Source organism: Caretta caretta, chromosome 6 (genome assembly GCF_965140235.1).
Source record: "Caretta caretta isolate rCarCar2 chromosome 6, rCarCar1.hap1, whole genome shotgun sequence".
Lineage (NCBI taxonomy): Eukaryota > Metazoa > Chordata > Testudines > Cheloniidae > Caretta > Caretta caretta.
The window spans coordinates 70,244,017-70,262,836 of record NC_134211.1 but is presented as its reverse complement, the minus strand read 5'-3'; the positions used below and the strand labels follow the sequence as shown (position 1 = coordinate 70,262,836).

At 43.4% G+C, this 18,820-nt stretch overlaps 1 protein-coding gene across 1 annotated transcript in view; it reads right to left on the bottom strand.

Moving 5' to 3' along the window:
• Window positions 1-18,820, bottom strand: part of INO80 (INO80 complex ATPase subunit) — a 134,181-nt gene that overhangs the window by 35,855 nt on the left and 79,506 nt on the right. Inside the window, exons 25-26 of the mRNA XM_048853134.2 lie at window positions 16,951-17,091; window positions 8,099-8,324 (exon numbers count right to left, since the gene is read on the bottom strand). Coding sequence (XP_048709091.1) covers window positions 8,099-8,324; window positions 16,951-17,091 — 367 coding nt within the window. The remainder of the gene's footprint in view (window positions 1-8,098; window positions 8,325-16,950; window positions 17,092-18,820) is intronic.

Here is an 18,820-nt window from a genome sequence, read left to right as displayed (position 1 = left end):
GCTGTCCCAAAGGATGTGTCAGCAGAGGAGTCCTGTATTAGAGCATCATGTCTTGTGACTGTATAGATGGAACTCCATGTAGCTCCTTTGCAAATGTAAAGTAAAGATACTCCCTGCAGCAGTGCACTGATGTTACTTGTGTTCTTGTAGAATGAGCCTTTACTCCATATAGGGTAGAACAGCTGGTAGCTGAGTAGGATACAGCCAGAAATCCATTTAGAGATATCCCTAGTGAGAGAAGGTCCCAATGATGGGGAAAATTGAGGCTTGGGAAGAGAAAAACATCTTCTGGTGTAATATAAGTCTCTGTCCTCCCCAGGAGAGGTGGAGGTGGGTGCTCCCCCAGGCAGGGAATCTAACTTATTAAAATTACAGTAAAAGCTGTTTTATCTGGCACTTCACCAACCAGAAAGATCTATAAACTGGCATTTCTGATCTTCATTGAAATTCCGGTTTATAGTCTGATTGGCGGGGGGCGGGCAAGGGGTTGCAGCGCAGGAGGGGATGCGGAGCGCGGGCTCTGGGAGGGAGTTTGGGTGTGGGAGGGGGCTCAGGGCACAGAGTTGGGGCGCGGGAGGGGGTGCCGGATCCTGAAGGTGCTCACCTTGGCGGCTCCCCGCAAGCCACAACCTGTCCCAGCTGCTCCTAGGCGGAGGCATGGTAGGCGGCTCCGCGCACTGCCCCTGCCCCACCCTGAGTGCTAGCTCCACAGCTCCCATTGGTTGGGAACCACAGCCAATGGGAGCTGCGGGGGTGGTGCCTGTGGGCAAAGGCAGCGCACAGAGCTGCCTGCCACACCTTCACCTAGGAGCAGCCGGGACAGGTCGCCACTTGCGGGGAGCCGCCAGAGTTGAGTCCCCCCCAGATCTGGCACCTGCCTGTACCCCCTCCCATGCCCCAACCCCCTGCCCCAAGCCCCCTCCCACAACCAAACTCCTTCCCAGAGCCCGCACCTCACAACCCCTCCCACACCCCAATCCCCAGCCCTGCACGCCCTCCCACACCCAAACTCCCTCCCTCTTAGTTAACCAGCACTTATGAGCACCCCTATTCCCACAACATGCTGGATAAAACAGATTTTACTGTATTAAGAACGAAGCACAAAACACAGTAAAGGCAAACTATGAAATATTTACAGATCGAAGAATAACGAAGAAACCGTTCTGGACATTGGGAGATTCTGACTCAACCACACAGTGGTAATAAGGAACGGGAGAGGTGGTTGAGCTGCTCTGCCCTTTATACCCTAGAAGCATGAGGAGAACAAGGGCACATGTATAGACCAACCGACACTGCTTGTAAGAATTCTCTGACTCCACGCGCATGAAGTGCACGTGCGCCCACAGTGGAATACACATCGGGACCAGCACAAGAAGAAGACAGACAGTTCAAGACCTGAATTTAGGCACTCAGATGTTTTCCAGCTGCAAATGATGGCCTTAGTAACCTCTAAAACAGAGCACAGCCACCTTAACAGTGTTAGTAATTTCATCAACTCTCTTAAGAAAAACAGAACCCTGAACTCAGGCTTTGGCAGGTAAGTGACAGATGAAATGCTTTAAGCGCCATTTGGTTTAAGTGGATATATTTGGGATCTTTAAAAAAGGTATAAATTTACTTTCAAATGAAGACCCATTTAATTTTGCTCTTCTTCCGGTTGCTAGCTTTCCACTGCAGGATGAATTAAATTATTTAGCTTCATTAGTTATGAAACATTAAGACTTTAGAAATGATAAAAAGCTGATGTGGTTGTTAACTATCAGTGGGATGAGTATGAGAGGAAGAAGTGAAATAACAAGTAGTGGTTGTTCAAATGTAAAATCTGTCTAGTCAGTTTGCCAAAAGAAATTATGCTGAGACAAGCAACCCAACTAAAGGATTCCGTTGTAGTGCTTAGGAAGAACTTTTGGCATGGTTCAAAAGGCAAAATACTACTGCTTTTCTTCTGCAATCTCTTAACAAGTGTGAATAGGGGATTAAGTTTTGGTAACTGGAAACATTAGATGCCTCATCACTGATTCCAACCATCTCCCCTTTAATGGTTCATTATATTTTAAACAATTACAAACAACTGGATGCATACTGGGAGTGAAGGACAACTTATCATCAGATATCCCTTGACTCTGAGTCGGGTGAGAAGGAGGTCACACTGTCACAAAAATAATCTGTTGATCCCGATCTTTGCCTAATCTCTTGGCATACAGAACAAACTAAACTACGGAGAATTTAGGCAGAGATCCCTCAAGGAATGCAACCAACCGGAAAGCAAGAAACACGTATCAAAGGGAATATTTTTATACTGGAAGAGAAAATTGGTTTGTTTTAATTTTGTGTGTTGCGGTGTCCTCCTATCTTGACAATATTGATTATTTAAAACTCAATAATTTCTGTATGTTTAAAGATCGCCACCTAGTGTTCAAGAAGCATCACAGACTGCTTCTGCAAAGCCATGATCAGGCACATACCCTCTCCACCTATATGTTATCCCCAATAGAAAGCAACATTGTGTAGTTTACTAGAATAGAGTTTAAAAGATTTTCTCTCCCTACCCACTTTCTCCCACTGTTTTTACTTTCCCCCTTATCCCCTGTGGAAAAAAGTTTTTTAAAAAAGTGAGTGGAATTTCTCCAAAATTCTGAAAAAAAAATTTTTTTTCCAAAATTTGAAACTGTAAAAATTTTGATTTTTAAATTTCATCATAAAATTTCAACTAAAGTGATTTTTTCCAGCTCAAAATGTCGTCACTGACATTTTATTTTTCATTAAAAAAAAGTCAGCCAGTCCTATGACTTACAGATTGCACTGTGCCCAACAACAAATTCTTTATTACTATATAAAGTGGAGGAGGAAAAAGCAGTCAGTCCTGTAATCAACAACAGCAGGAAAGGGGCTGCGGACCTAATGGTGCCTCTTCAGTCAACAGAAAAAAAAAAAACTACCAACCAGCCAGGCAGGGGATGGACTGAAGCTGGCTGAGACCGGGTGCTATAGATACTACTGCCTGTGGAAAACAGATAGTCACTAATGATTATGACTCAGAATAACCTCAGTGAGAGTTCTGGCTGATGACTGTGGCCGGACACATGGACCCCTGGGGAATTAGAAAATGCCCCTCTGGATATATAAAAATATAGAAGAAAGAGAGATAACGAGTCTGGATTCTAGTGACCCTCCCCCCGGGCAGTCTGCAGAGCACAATGGGGTCAATAAGAAGCTAGCTGGCTCTCACAGTAAACAGCCAGTGCTTTTTATCGATGCTAAAAGGACTCAGACGCTTCCTGCCATTTAATCCAGGACCATTTTTCTTTCAAAGAACAGGAAAAGCCTCAAGAGATTCCCACAGTGATCGCAACTACGTCTGCTGCCAGGGGTAGTGGGAATTCAGTCTCAGAGAGAGATGGGGACAGGGTTAAGAGATAGAAGCTGCTTCAGTACCTACTTATTTTAGAGCTTTGCACCCATAGTTCCATTTTACATTCACTGGGCTTTATCCTTGCATCAAATTGCTTCTTCGGTGCTTCATTATTCACTTTCCATAATGACTTGGATCATACCTGCATCCATACATACACACTGCTCCCCTGTCCCTGCATCTATGTCCCTTCTCAGCGCTCAAACTTAAACCTACTCTATTTCTCACTTAACCAACATCCGTTTGCTTAACCCAGTTTCGGTATACACTTCCTCAAGCACCCACCCATATGCTTAACCTTGCACCTGCATCATTCACCATATAGTTACTTACAAGTGCACACCCACAAGATTCCTGTGTATTGTTATTCAAACAATATTTAATTCCAAACTTTTTCTTTTATAAACTTTTTCAAGTGGCAGAATGAGATATCAAGATTTTTTCAGAACACATCCTCATCTTTCGGGGTCCACCTCAGCCACAAAACTTTCTTACACTCATGCACCTCTCCTTTCATGCCCCCCACCTACTTTACCCCAACACTTTTATCCCTCCCATTTTCTTTTAGCTGCAGTTATGATGTTGCACTCTATAAGATTTTATGAAAATATGCTAATGAGCGTGACTATAATGTAACTGGAATATGCTTCATGAAGAAGGTCTCTTGTAAGGTATCATTACAAAGCTTATAATCTACTGAGTGTGGTCATCCTATTTGTATGTATGTATCATTCTTGTATGTGAAACTAGAAATATGAACTATAACTCTGAGGGCCTACCGTAATTATGCAAAGTGTGGGCCATTAATGGTGGTTTGGAACCTTGATGGCTCCCATCAACCAGGACAACTGACTGTGGATGACTCTGTTTGCTTGCACGCCTTCCTGTGAGTCAGGCTGGGAGGAATGAAGGCTTGGGGTCTCACAGGACATGTCACCTGGTACTGAAATCCATCTTAAACCAGGTGCTTTTCCATTTAGAAGGAGGGGTGGGGACCCAAAGAGACAAAAGATTCCTGCCTTGTGCCAAAGCTATATAAAGAGCAGAACAAAGGGGAACAGAACAAAGGGGGCTGCAATCATGAGAAATCCCCTAGCTAGCACCTGAACTCGAACAAGGGCTGTACAGGGGAAAGGATTGTGCCCAGACTAGGAAGGCATCCAGTCTGTGATAGAAACTTACTAGAACATCTCTGAGGGTGAGATTTAATCTGTAATCACTTTTTTACTGTATTAGGCTTAGATTTGTGTGTTCTATTTTATTTTGCTTGGTAATTCACTTTGTTCTGTCTGTCATTACTTGGAACCACTTAAATCCAATTTTTTGTATTTAATAAAATCACTTTTTACTTATTAACTAACCCAGAATATGTATTAATACCGGGGGGTGGGAGGGGGGAGGGAAGGGGAGAATAGCTGTGCATATCTCTCTATCAGTGTTACAGAGGGCGAACAAATTGTGAGTTTATCCTGTACAAGCTTTATACAGGGTAAAATGGATTTATTTGGGGTTTGGACCCCACTGGGAGCTGGGTACCTGAGTGTTGGAGACAGGAACACTTCTTAAGCTGTTTTCAGTTAAGCCTGCAGCATTTGCGAGACGTGTTTCAGACCTGGGTCTGGGTTTGTAGCAGGCTAGCGTGTCTGGCTCAAACCAGGCAGGGCACTGAAGTCCCAAGCTGGCAGGGAAAGCGGGCTCAGAGGTAGTCTCAGCACATCAGTTGGCAATTCCCAAGGGGATTTCTGTGTTCCAATCCATCACAGCAGTAATTAACCTTTTGATTTTGTATAATTGCTGGAGACCAAACGTGTAAGAGTTCACCACACTGTATAAATCAGATTAATCTGAAACTATCTCAGCAAGTATGTTAGCCCCACTTAATAGTGTGTGCGCGTGCACACATACTTCCACACACACATATCCCTCTGATAACCTGTCTTCAATTCCCCTATGAGAAATCTTAGTAAACCAGAAAGCAGCAAGCAAAAACCATTTTCCTTTTACCCTGTTCATGTCCCCCTCCAAAGATCCTTGACCCAAAAAGGTCTTGGGAACAAGCTAGCAATCTGTCAGCGTGAGCTGTTTTTCCTCTTGACTATCTCTTAAATCTCTAGCTCTTCATGCAGGCCACTATTCAGGACCATCATTCTGCAAAGTGACAGTATTCCCAGCTACTGAATGTCACTGTGGTACCGGTAATCAAACTGGGAGCTAGTTACCTATGCTCAGAATTATGGGCTAATCAACAGGATCAAAATGAAGGCTGAGATTGCTTTATTATTGCAGTGACATCTTTCCTCCCCTGGCCCCAGAATTTAAGCAAGTCTGCCATGTTGCAAACACAGATTTTTCCAGTCCAAATCCAGTGAATCATCCCCCCGCTCGCCTCTGCTTCTCAGGCCATTTTACCCTATATTTGGTACCCCAAATCCTGCCTTTTCTTTGCAGACTGCTGCAAGTATAATGTTTATCCTCTAGTTCAGAGGACTGGCAAATAGACCTCCTAGACCAATACCACAGTGTCTCAGTGGACTTGCTCACAGGAGGCACTTGTGAAATGAGTGTCTATCCACCAATCTCTAAAGAGTCTTCTGTTCTGGAGCAGTGATGGAAGAAGTATTTTTGAATATGTGCCTAGCAGGAGGACAGGGGACAAGGGGAGGGGCAAAACACAAAGCCCTAGTATTGTGGTCTAGCAATCAAAAACATCTCTTTATAGCCTAAAATGCTGGTTGAGTTACAGGGCTGGCCTAAGGGAAAATGGCACCCTGGGAGAACTTGCATTTTGGTTCCCCTGGCCCCCGTGGGCGTGGTGCCCCCTCATTGCCCCTGGCCCCCATGGGCTCCCCAGGCTCCCCTCCCTCCCTTCGCCCCAAAGACCTGCTGTCCCTCCTGCGCCCCTAATCCCAGCACCCCCTTTGCTCCTAAGCCCTGCATCCCCCTCCTGCACCCATGGAAAGTGACCTGGATGCACGAAGCAGCTGGCATTGCTGCTCGTTCCCCCCTAGACTGCTGCTCCTTTGCCCCGCACACCCCTAGAAGACTGGGGGGGGGGGAGGCCGAGGAGCAACATATGGGCTCCCTGCAGCCAGGTCACTTTACCCACATGGGCTGCGAAAGGAGAGGGCATGAGAGCAACAGCTCCTGATGCCTCACAGCCCAGGTGGGGAAAGTGACCTGAATGCAGAGAGCCCTGGTGTGTGTGCACGGGGTGACTCCGTGAGGGAGACTGTGTGTAAGAGTGTGTGTGAGTAAAAACAGCTAACAAAAGCCAAAACTGGCCAAAACACCAGCCATATGCTGCTCCCACTAAAACAGAAATATCCCACTATCTCATCCTTCACGTTTCTCATATGAACGACTAGGGCTGGAATTAAATTTTGGTATGAAATTGGGGGAAATTTAAAAACTGTTTAAAACATTTTAAAAATAAAAAATATGAAAAACTTTAATACATTTTATTTACAGTGTCACTATGCATACTAATTTTGCTAGTCCTCCCCCACAGACAGAGAGGCACCAAGGCTAGGATCAGGACCAGCTGTGCCCCCAAAAGACTAGGCCAACTCTCCACATCGGACCAAACCCACATCCTTACCCAACCCGAACTGGACCGAACCCCCTGAACTGGACCTGACCCACATCCCTCCCCAGACTGAACTGGACCCAACCCACATCCCTGCCTAGACCAGGGGCACTGGTGGGGGGGATGGGGCAGGAGGAACTGGGGGAGGTTCAGTCTCCCCCAGGGGTGCTGGTGAGGGGCAGGGGGCACCGGGTCTCCCCCAGGGATGCTGGTGGGGGGATGGGGCAAAGGGACTCTAGTTGCTCCATGGGGCCCGGACCAAGGGGGCTTACCTGGAGCAAGGAGCACCCACTGGTTGGGGTGTCCGTCCACTGGGTGCTGGTGCCGCCTACTGCCCAGCATGGTCCGGGACCCCCACACTCCCTGGTCTCTGATTTCGAATAATGGTGGGGCTGGGGCGAGCTGCATGTGAAGCACCCTCCCACCAGTGCTGCCCCAGGCCTGACAGGGACCTGGGAGCCAAGGAGGAGGCGGGAGCTACACCACTTGGGAGCCCAAGAGTCCAAGGCACGCAGCAGCCAGAAACCCCGGGCCTGCCGCCAAGCCTCTCCCTACCCCCGCTCACTCCACCAAGTGGTACGGGCCTCTGGGGGGAGGAGGTGAGGCCGGAGCAGAGCTGCAGCGGCTGAGGGCTCCTCTCCACCCCCGTCACTGGAAGGAGCTCTCATCTGACTGCTGGCGGGCTGACAGGAGCAAAGGGGGGGGGGAAAGGGACAGGAAGGAGGGGGCAGCCCTGGGCCCAGTGGCCCAGAGGGGCTGGGCTGGGTGGAGAGGAACCACTGCCGCAACCGCTTGGCTGCAGCATGCAAGTGGAGCTCCGGGCCAGGCCAGTGCACGGTGCCCTCTTTGGCAGGCTGCCCTGGGCAGCCACCCCACCCAAAGGCCGGCCCTGTTGAGTTAAGCACCAGAAGAGGTTGTGTTAAACTAGCTCTCCCCCCACTGGCTGCTTTGCTTCAGAAAACGTATGGGTAGAAATCAGAGCACTTTAAGAAGTTAAAGGGATACTTTTTCACTCAAAGGAAAAAGAACAGATGACTTTATTTGCCTAGTCCCATTAATCTATTCCACTATAGAAATTTAGAAAGGAATTAGAAACTCACCTGGTATTCTGATGAAAGACCAGCCATTCTGAGGCCTGACCCCCAACAATCCTCCCGGATACTCTGGGAAGAACTGGGAGCATCGTTTCAGGCAATCAGCTGCTAGTTCGGGTGCCCCATTCAATATACACTGCTTTGCTTCAAGACTTCCTCCTTCCTTAAATGCCCTATGTTCATACTCTGCACTTTTATCATTGCAGTAGAAATCCAGAGGCACTGCTATTACCTATGAGTAAACACAAGTAAACTAATGAATACATAAACTCACATTTTCCCTCTATTCACAAAAAAAGTCTTCAGTTAAATTAGTTTCCAGAGGGACAAGATTTAAAAGCAAAAGTCATTATGTTAATATACAAATGGTAATACCATCTTAAACTGATTTAAAATAATGAGAGCTGGAAAAAAAGTGCCCAGTCAATGCTCAGGCATGAACTATTGTCCTTCTGCTAATCTGTACTTTGACTTGCATTTAGTGCCAACAGTTGCAAGACGGAGGGCAAAACTAAGATAAAGTAATGTGCACTGTCACTGTATAGCTCATTTCATCTATGTTTGGTTGGAATTCTTCACTCTCTAGTAGTTCCTACTTGTCGGAGTCCAGCTTTGCACAACTCCCTCAACTTCTCCCCTACCCTAGAAGGCTACTGCATTTCAGCAGGGACCTATGTATAGTTGAAATACTGAAGACGTGGAAATCAGGAAAGAAAAATGTAAGAAGGGGGAAAGAAGACACAGTTTGGTAGTCTTTCAGAGGCAGCACTTGGCAATGATGGGCCAGACAAATATTAATACAAGATTTCAGTATCTAAGATGAGTAGGGGGTTTATCTTATGTTTTTTAGCTAGTCATTCTGTGCATCCCTTTCCTCACTGACTGTTTTCAGTATGCTCTCTCCAGCTACATAGAATAGTCTTTTGCCAACACAGGAACCCAGGCTTTATATCATAACTAGCTATCTTGGACCATCTCCATCATTTTAATCTTTGCTGCTATCTGGATGGAGAGTAGAAGGGACTGGTTAGCCAAACAGCTGTGTGTTCAGATGGCTGAAAGTCCCTTGATAAAGTGTCTGCTCCAGTAGACAAAGCTGCCTTTTGTATCATCTATAGTATTCTCTTATCTCTCCTCACCAGGCTAGCAGGCAACTCTGAGGTGCCATCCTGTGCAGCAGATAACTACTCAGAACAAATACATTTTAACAGCTCCCTAATGAAGGAGTTAAGATGGATGCAAGAAGCAATGGGAAAGACAGGAAGTGCTGTGCCATGTAATCCCAGATGTTCTCATCCATTTTTACCTAGGACTGTTGAAAAATAGGGTTCTACTCCCCTCTGATAGTTTCCTTTTCTCTCTCCATTTCCCCAAAGTGATGAAAACAGAAGGAATTGTGGGAAAAGTATGACACATCACACACATACAACTGCTCTAGTGGGATGCTCTATAGACCTCTCAATAACAGTTAGAGCATAAAATCCAAAGCAGATGGAGCAAATACATCACTTTCTTTTACAAGCCTAAAATTAAAGCACCAAATCACCATTTAACATGCAGTATTTTACAAGAAGGGGTACACTGCCAACTTCCTCTTCTCCTTTCTGAGTGTAAGTCTGCTTTGGGACAAGCACTCTGGGGGAAAGACTCTGCAAAAGCTCTTTATATTCCATTTCCTACAAAGATGATAGAGGAAGTTTTGATATGCTTTCGAGAGACCTGGAAAGGTGCTTTGAATTCATTTACCTCAACAGCTTCAAAACAATGAAAGCTAAATTGCAAATTTCAATGCATATTATTAAATTAATTCCCTAAGATGAGAGAAAAGTTATTTACTGATAATGGTGTGTTTGTAGTTTTCTTCTCTAATCCAGGAAACAAGTATGTCATCACTTTAGAGAACACAGTGTTATACACCAGAAGCAGGATGTAGAAAATTGATGTTATTTATGCACATGTATGAAAACTAGGAATTCTCTCCACAATTTCCAGCAGTTAGGGTAGATCCAGACCAGTTAAATCAAGGTAAAAGGAATTAGAGCCTGCATCTACACCAGGGGAAAGACTGTGGCTAACCTTTACCTATCTTCAACCTCTTTTCCTTATATTGATAAAACCTTGTTTCCCAAATGGAAGGTTTTCTTTGCAACCATAAGGACTAGAGGTTTTTTTTTTTTTAAATGAATGCTTAGATTCTGGCACACAATTATGGTACAAATTCAAACAGAAAAACAAGTAGTGCAGCAATTTGTGTATTTCAGCATGCACAAGGTCTGACTTATTCACGGACTAAAAATGCCTTTGAGCCTACTTGTTTTCATAGTGCAAACAGACGTACACTGCAGCTGCAGCTCTTCCAAGAGCAAAGGAATAGGAATTTGGGAAGGTGGAACAGGATGTTAGGATTGCACTTTAGACCAATCTGAAATCAGTAACGGATACTAGAACAGTTAATACACTGAGGACTCAGAATACCATCATTATGAAAAAATAAAATTAATCAGAACCAAAAGGCAGGGTTGAGCACTTAGCACTGATTCAAAGATGATTTGCTACAGTACACTGCCATCTGCAGTCAAAGCAAGAGACTGTATTTAGTGCAAGGCAGCAAGGTTTCTCATGATGAATGAATTTCAGACTCCTCTGCCTGAACACTGACCCCACAGTAATAGTGGCAAAAATGTACCCAGGGGCCTGTCTTTCCCCTTTGTTAAGGGCATTGTTTACCCTCAAGCTGTAGTTCATATTTCTACATTGAACAAACCTGAGTTGGAACAGAGAAGAATATTCCGTACAGCAGTGATGCCCAAACTTTTTAGCTTTTACCACTTGGAAGGTGCTTGAAGGCCAGCACTTTACTCAAAATAGAGCAATCTGTAGCCACTTTCATATTCAATAAAGAAGTGTGACCTTTGTAGTAGGTCCTAGCATGCAATTCATTATGGCTGCTGAACTCAAGATGGGAAGTTTTGTTCCAGGAACCCTAATTTCCTCAGGCTACACATCTGTATGGAAAAAATGAGAGTGACTCTGAGGGCTGCACCTGCGTCACATCTGATCCTAAAGGAAGAGCTATTAGGAGAGAATGCCAAGGGAACTCTGCATGCCTGAGGTGTCCAAAAGCACTCTCTATATTAACAGGAAAGAACCTTCACCTGTAGGAAGTGTGCACATGTAAAGGTTATTAATATCTTAGGCAATAATTGGGGCAATCTGAGTTAGTCATGACAGCACCAAACACTTGTAAGACATTATCCAAAAACATCTACATGTTCTTCAAGAAAAAAGAAATCATACAAAGTGCTGAGGAACCTGTAAAAGGAAGGGAAAGAAAAGAAAGACAAATAATACTAATGGAAAAGTTTCATATATGCGCACATACCTCTCCCTCACTGTCAGGTCTGTTCTTGTGGTGCTACATGTAATGAAAGGCAGATAGTCCCCGACTCCAAATTCTCATGTTTATTAATGCATGCTATCAAATTGTATTAGTGCAGCAATCATGGATTAGATCAGTAAGACGACACTCTGTTTTGAGGTAATCTACATATATCATCTTTAACTCAACAGTTATACAGTATAAAATCAGTGCTAGTTTAAGAAATACTTTCTCTATTTTCATGCAAAATTGAATATGTTGAATATGTTGTAGGATTTTTAAATCACCTATCATTGTGATATTTGGAATCCATACAGGGGTTTATCAAACTCTTAAACTGAAGTGAACAATACATAATGCTCTGGGCTGATTTCATGAGCCCATTAAAAGTAAGAACATGAGACACAAATGTACCCTTCAAATCACCTCCGTGTTTTAGGCCTCTCTCTGATTCAGTATAACAGCTTGCAAATGCATAAAAATTATACTCTGTCACTACCTTAACCATCATCTACAAACAATCCCATCCCTGTCTCTTGCTCCATTAACTTCCCACACCTCATCATAGCTCAGTACCAACAGCGGGACATTCTTTCTGGAAGCATTTGGGCTCATTCTGCTGTTTAAAGACTTGTACATTCTTGCCAACAGTTTATAACAAGCATGAAACTCTTAAATTTTCACTTCCCAGGAAAACAAAGCCCTGTCTCCACTTAATCCTTTCTATGTAGTAGCCAAGCCAAACCAAGGCCAGACAATTTCCCCATTTACAAGTGTTATGACAAAATAAACTGCAGACACTATTTTCCCCCACCTGCCCAATACTGGATCAGCATATCAATTCCTGAGCTGAGCTTTTAACCATGCTCCACTCACATTGACCTGCAGTACAGAAAATACACATATACCTTCATAGATGACACAACTTATTTATGGAGGTCAGTGAAGAGCCCCTATGCTATAGAGTTGACATAAGTAATTCTAGGGAGATCAGTGTTTCATTCACATCTATTTTCAGCTGTCTGTCCGGTCTTGAACAATGTGATGTTAGGACCAGGAACGATATCCCCCATTCTGCAAGGCCTAGTCAGATTCTTGGCCTCACAATCAGAGCAGATGAGCTCATTCCAGGAGGTGCCAAGGAGAAGCAAACAGGCCATGAGTGTAGACAGCTATTTGCCATCTTCCTTTCCCTAGATGCCAATGTATAATTACACACACATCCAGCTTTAGTCAAGCCCACTGATAAATCCAGCAATAACACAAACACAGATTAGGAATGGAACATTTGGGTGGCTTGGTGATAAGAGTCTTCTGCTCCCAGTCTGTTTCTCTATGATTATTGCTGTTATTGCTTCTCCATCAGCGACGGGGATTTATTGGTCTGCTATCGAGTCAAAGTAAACAGTAGACATCAGGCTTGGGAGCGTAGGCTAATTGGAAGCAGATGTCCTCACCTGAGGCTCCTCTGCAGCTAACCTTCCAGTTCCTTTAGGGTAGGGTTCTTTTTTTTGAGAGCAGGTGGTTGACTGGACTTCTGGAGCTACATATGATAACCTATGAAGGTGTTTCATACCCATAAACACAGTTATTGCTAGCAAGAGAGTGAAAGCTTTTCACATTTTATTGGATCATAAAATAAAGGGAATATAAGGTAAAAGAATGCCACGTGAGTCATTTCCCGTAGATTTGGAGTTTCTTCTCATTCAGCCTGTTTCTTATTCTCCATGTTCAGCTTGCCGCCCCCCACCCTTTTTGGAGGGGCGGGGGAGGTGAAGCCGAGGATGATGGATTACATAGTTCAAAAAAGACAAAAAGTCTAAGGTGCCAATCCTGCTGTTTGGCTAAGTGCTCCTGCTTGGTGCTGAGCACCCACAACTCTCTTTGACTGCACTGTAACTGCACAATGTGCTCAGCAGCTTGCTAGATCACGACCTGGCAAAGCGACCTCATTCTTATCCATCATCATCGTATCTGTGCTATGGAGTCTAGCATGGTGTAGTTAGCGCACACCACATGCTTTTCTCACTTTATGCTGTTTCTCAAAAACTGCACCTTTACACTGGCAACTGGGAGAAGCAGGATTCAGTGGCTCACCTTTTATTAAAAAACAATGTGTCAAAAACTCCTTATGAAAACGGTATGCATGCATGGTTGGGAATTAATAAACAGATAACTGAATCTCTAGAGTGCCACAATAAAAAGAATAATTTACAGAGTAAAAATGGATTTCATGCAGTATTATTGTGATAGCCTGTACCTCATATGACACCCTGTACTCCATGTTCACCACTTTTATATAGTTATGATGTATTTTGTACAAAATGTGCCTTGTGAGGTATCATTTGAAAACCCATAATCTGCTAAGCATTGCTGTCCTGTTAAAATGTGTGCACCAACATTGAATATTGAGCTATAAGATTTTGCTATATGTTTGTTACTGAAACATTTTGTAATTCTGGGGAATGCCCACAGACTAGCTCCCCAGTGTTAACAAAGGACTGACCACAGGTGTTAGAAAACTACTAGCTAATGAAGCAACCATTCACCATTAGGTGGGACTGTAAACAAAAGATTTGCATGTCATCCCTTACATATGCAGAAGGTGGGTGAACAAGAAATTTACAAAAAGAAAAGGAGGACTTGTGGCACCTTAGAGACTAACCAATTTATTTGAGCATGAGCTTTCGTGAGCTACAGCTCACATCATCAGAGCTGTAGCTCACGAAAGCTCATGCTCAAATAAATTGGTTAGTCTCTAAGGTGCCACAAGTACTCCTTTTCTTTTTGCGAATACAGACTAACACGGCTGTCACTCTGAAAGAAATTTACAATTCACCTGGCAGATTGAATCTCACGTACCCCTTCGAATCTCACATACCCCACAGACTGCACCCAGCAGGGGGTAAGGGGCCCTCGGGAGAAGAATCCTCAAAGAGAGGAGAGTATAAAATAAGACATAATGGCTTCCCCATGACTCTATTCCCACACCTCGACACATGGAACCAAGATCATTTGGAAGACAGAGAGAAGCACCATTGAACTGTGGGAGGGGTGGCCCCAGGCTGGAAGGAGACAGCCTATGAAATGTATTGCAGCTTATGGTGAAACAATCTGTTTTGCTTTTAGAACTATTAGCTTTGGTAAAGTTTAGGAAATAGCTTGCGTTTTTATTTTTTATTTCTTTCATAACCATTTCTGACTTGTATGCCTTTATCACTTAAAATCTATCTTTTTCTAGTTAATAAACTTGTTTCATTGTTTATCTAAGCCTGTGTGCTTTTGGTTGAATTGTCTGGAGAATCTCTATTCAGGTTAACAAAGGCTGTTGCATAGTCATTACTCTGTGATAGAATGTTGGACTTATAATGAGCTTACACTGTCCAAGGGGGCCTTGAACAGCATAAGATGCACATTTCTAGGGTGTCAGGGACTGACGGATTTGTGGGTGTGGCCCTACATCTGTTCATGAGTTGCTGGGAGTAACTTTGTTGGGTGTGCCTTTACATTGTAATGGATGTGTGAGCAGTGCTTGGAGAGGCTGCTTTTCACTAGCAGAGCAGAATAAGAGCTCTGGTCTGGAAAATTAAGGTGACACAGCAATTCAGTGGTTCAGCTTGCACTCTGGGACTATGGGCTAGTCTACACAGTTCTCCCAGCGCTCTAAAAAAAACCCACCACAATGAGAGGACTTGTGGCACCTTAGAGACTAACCAATTTATTTGAGCATGAGCTTTCGTGAGCTACAGCTCACATCATCAGAGCTGTAGCTCACGAAAGCTCATGCTCAAATAAATTGGTTAGTCTCTAAGGTGCCACAAGTACTCCTTTTCTTTTTGCGAATACAGACTAACACGGCTGTCACTCTGAATGAGAGGCATGGCTCCCAGTGCTGGTGCACTTACACTGGCGCTTTACAGTGCTGAAACTTGCTGCGCTCAAGGGCGCGTTTTTTCATTGTAAATTGCCAGTGTAGTCAAGCCCTATGTCTACACTACAGACCTTACAGCAGCACCGCTGTAAGGTCTCCTCTGTAGCCGCTCTATTGCCAGAGCGGTGGTAGCTACAATTCTTCCATCAGCCTAGCACTGCCTATGCTGGGGGTTAGGTTGGTATAGTTACGTCTCTAAGGGGGTGTGGATTTTTCACACTCCTGAAAGATGTAGCTATACAGATGTAAGTTCCTAGCATTGACCAAGTTCCTAGTTGTAAGTTCCTAGCATTGACCAACACTTAGACAAAAACCCATCCCACCCTCCAACAACCCTCCCTTCCCACTCCCCCAAAAAGAAAAAAAAAAAGCTCACTGAAGACAACAAACAGCTCCAATCCTCTTTAAATAACTCACTACTCTAAGCCTGAATGTTAGTTTTACAGCTTTTGAAATTAAGAGAGCAGTTGAAATCAAGAGACATATTATTGGAAGAGACTACCCATATTGCAGAAAAACAGCATATTACTGGCCAGATATACTGCTAGAGTATTTGGGCTGAATTTCAGAAAGGGAACATGCATCTTTCATTTTGTAAAAATACATATCCAATCTTCACAGCACTACATAATGAACCAAATTCAAAGGTGATCAAAGGTGGTACAAGTTACACACTGACTAAGGGGCATAGCAGCAGCACTGTAACAGAAAAACAAAATGACAGGTTTCAGAGGAACAGCCGTGTTAGTCTGTATTCGCAAAAAGAAAAGGAGTACTTGTGGCACCTTAGAGACTAACCAATTTATTTGAGCATGAGCTTTCGTGAGCTACAGCTCACTTCATCAGATGCATCTGATGAAGTGAGCTGTAGCTCACGAAAGCTCATGCTCAAATAAATTGGTTAGTCTCTAAGGTGCCACAAGTACTCCTTTTCTTTTTAGAAAAACAAAATGGTTATGAAAGTTTGGAGTCTGATAGGCCAATTAACCTTGCATCTTCCTTTGGTTGCTTTTGCTACTAGAACCTTGCCCTTCCTCCTCCTGGGTAAAAAAGTTACAAAAAGAAGTTCTATAGAATTTAATACCAAAAGATATGCTTATTATAGTTCTTTTTAAAACCAACCAATGGAATTTAATAGAGAACTCTATCCCTACTACAGCATTCCATAAAATGGTTTAAAAAACCCCCCACACTAGAAAGGGTATCATTTGCTATAGCTGTTTTGGGGGTAATGTCTATAAAAGTCTGTTATATTCCTATAGAACTACATTGGAGTCAATCCTATTAATAAATTCTCTAGGACTTGACCAAATGAAATTAATACCATTTATCTCAAAATTTGGGCCAATATTAGAGATATTTCTTGCCACATAACATCTGTACAGGTAGAGATTTGAAAATTTTGTGGAGACAAGATATAGGAACACTTTTTTTAAGTGCACAAAAGGATATTTTCAAAGACAATGGTACTGTACAAAACAACATAGCAGCTTCATAAATAGTTACAAATAGATTCCCTCACTGTAATATCATCTTTGCAGGACTTACCCGTGGGCTGGCTATGCACAGGAAGGATGGCAGTTCAGTGACCTGGCAGCACCGGACTGATGAGGTAGCTGATCTCCTTCGATGTATGACATGGTCTGAATAGCCAGTAACTGTTTTACAGTGGCTACTGAACACAAGGTTCTAAAAATTAAATTAAATAAAGAGTTAATTCAATCAAGAAGGGAATCCTTTTTAGTTGTTTATCCCTGTGTCAGAAAGAATGATAATGAACAATCACAAAAGAATTTCCTTGGGAACAGGGATCTTTACATAGCTTCTGTAATGTTAGTGCACAGAATTCTCACCACCTCCATTTGCAACTGCCATTTTCAATTAGAAAAGGAGACTCTGCCCAGCTGCCACTTCTCCCCCTCTTGACATATATTTTGGAATTGGACACACTGTTTTGCCTCCTCAGCACTTTTTCACCTTAGCTTTTAATGGCAGAAAAGCAAATACATATTCCAGTAAGGATGACCCTCCCTCACACTCCTCAAAGGCACACCCTATGTGGACAGAAAGAACCTTAGCAGGAGAGAGCTCTACAAGGACATCAGAGGTGAACAGATTGTTATATTTCCACTATTTACAACCCTTTTCTAATCCTTTTTTCCTCTTTCCATGCAAAATTGCTCTTGAATTTATCATTGATGGCCTGAGGGTGCTGGCACTTAGGGTGTATATCCCATTGCCAGAATTGTGGTGCCCACATAGCGGCAGATCCCTCATTTTACAAAGGATACTTCTGGCATCATGAAAGTAGATGGAGCCAAAACTGTGGGGTCTGGGATGGCACTACAGTTTAAAGAAAGAAAAGCCACTCAGTATGCTCTGGTCCTCAAGGAAAACAATGAAAAACCATCTACTTCAGAACAATTTTGCTTGCTTATTTTAGTTTCTGTCCCTCTTTCCCTTTGTCTTTATTACCATACATATCTGTATCAAAATATGACTTATGTGATCTAGAGATGAATACACTCCTGATGCTTACTCTTTATCTGAACTTTTAATCTGATCACAATTAGTTGCTGTGGGATAATTATGATGTCAAAAATGGGAGATAATTTTGTGGGGACACTAGCAGCAGGAGCAGATGAACTAAGGAACATATATCTTTTATTTTCATAGAATCAAAGGATTTGTTGTAGGGAGTCAGACCCCTAGTTCATTAAGCTCTGTAAGTAGCAACCATTACCTGATGCTTCAGAGAAGGACAACCCAAAATATACATATCCTATAATGCCTCTAAATCAATTGTGTGACAGTTAATATAGGGAGAAATTTCTTTCTGATCCATAGATCTATGCTCTGTAATGAAAACTGAAGGGAAAAAATCTGACACCAACAGAAATGTTTCTACATGGTACTGCAGAACTTACTGCAGAATATCAGCTGGATTCTGCCACTTTACAGTCCAAGCAAACACAAGAACTAAATACTGTAGTTGAAAATACTGTAGTTGTAACTGCAAGACAAAAAAAATATTCTCATGGCTCAATAACTTAAAACTCTCAAAAACAATGAAGGTAACTGTCTTCATGGTCAATCTATGCTAGTAGCCCTTCTGTCACCGCAGATCTCCAAGTACATGCAATCAGCCCCACCTGTGAAAGCAGTGTTGCAGCTGCTATCAGTCTAGCTCCAGGCCTTGAGCATCTATGCTAGTAGCCCTTCTGTCACCGCAGATCTCCAAGTACACGCAATCAGCCCCACCTGTGAAAGCAGTGTTGCAGCTGCTATCAGTCTAGCTCCAGGCCTTGAGCTGGCACCAAGCAAATTCATACATCCTGACTCAATTCCTGCCCCTCAATCTGACTCAGTCCAGACTGGATTGATTCTTCTTTTACGTAATTTGAACAGGGTCAGGAAT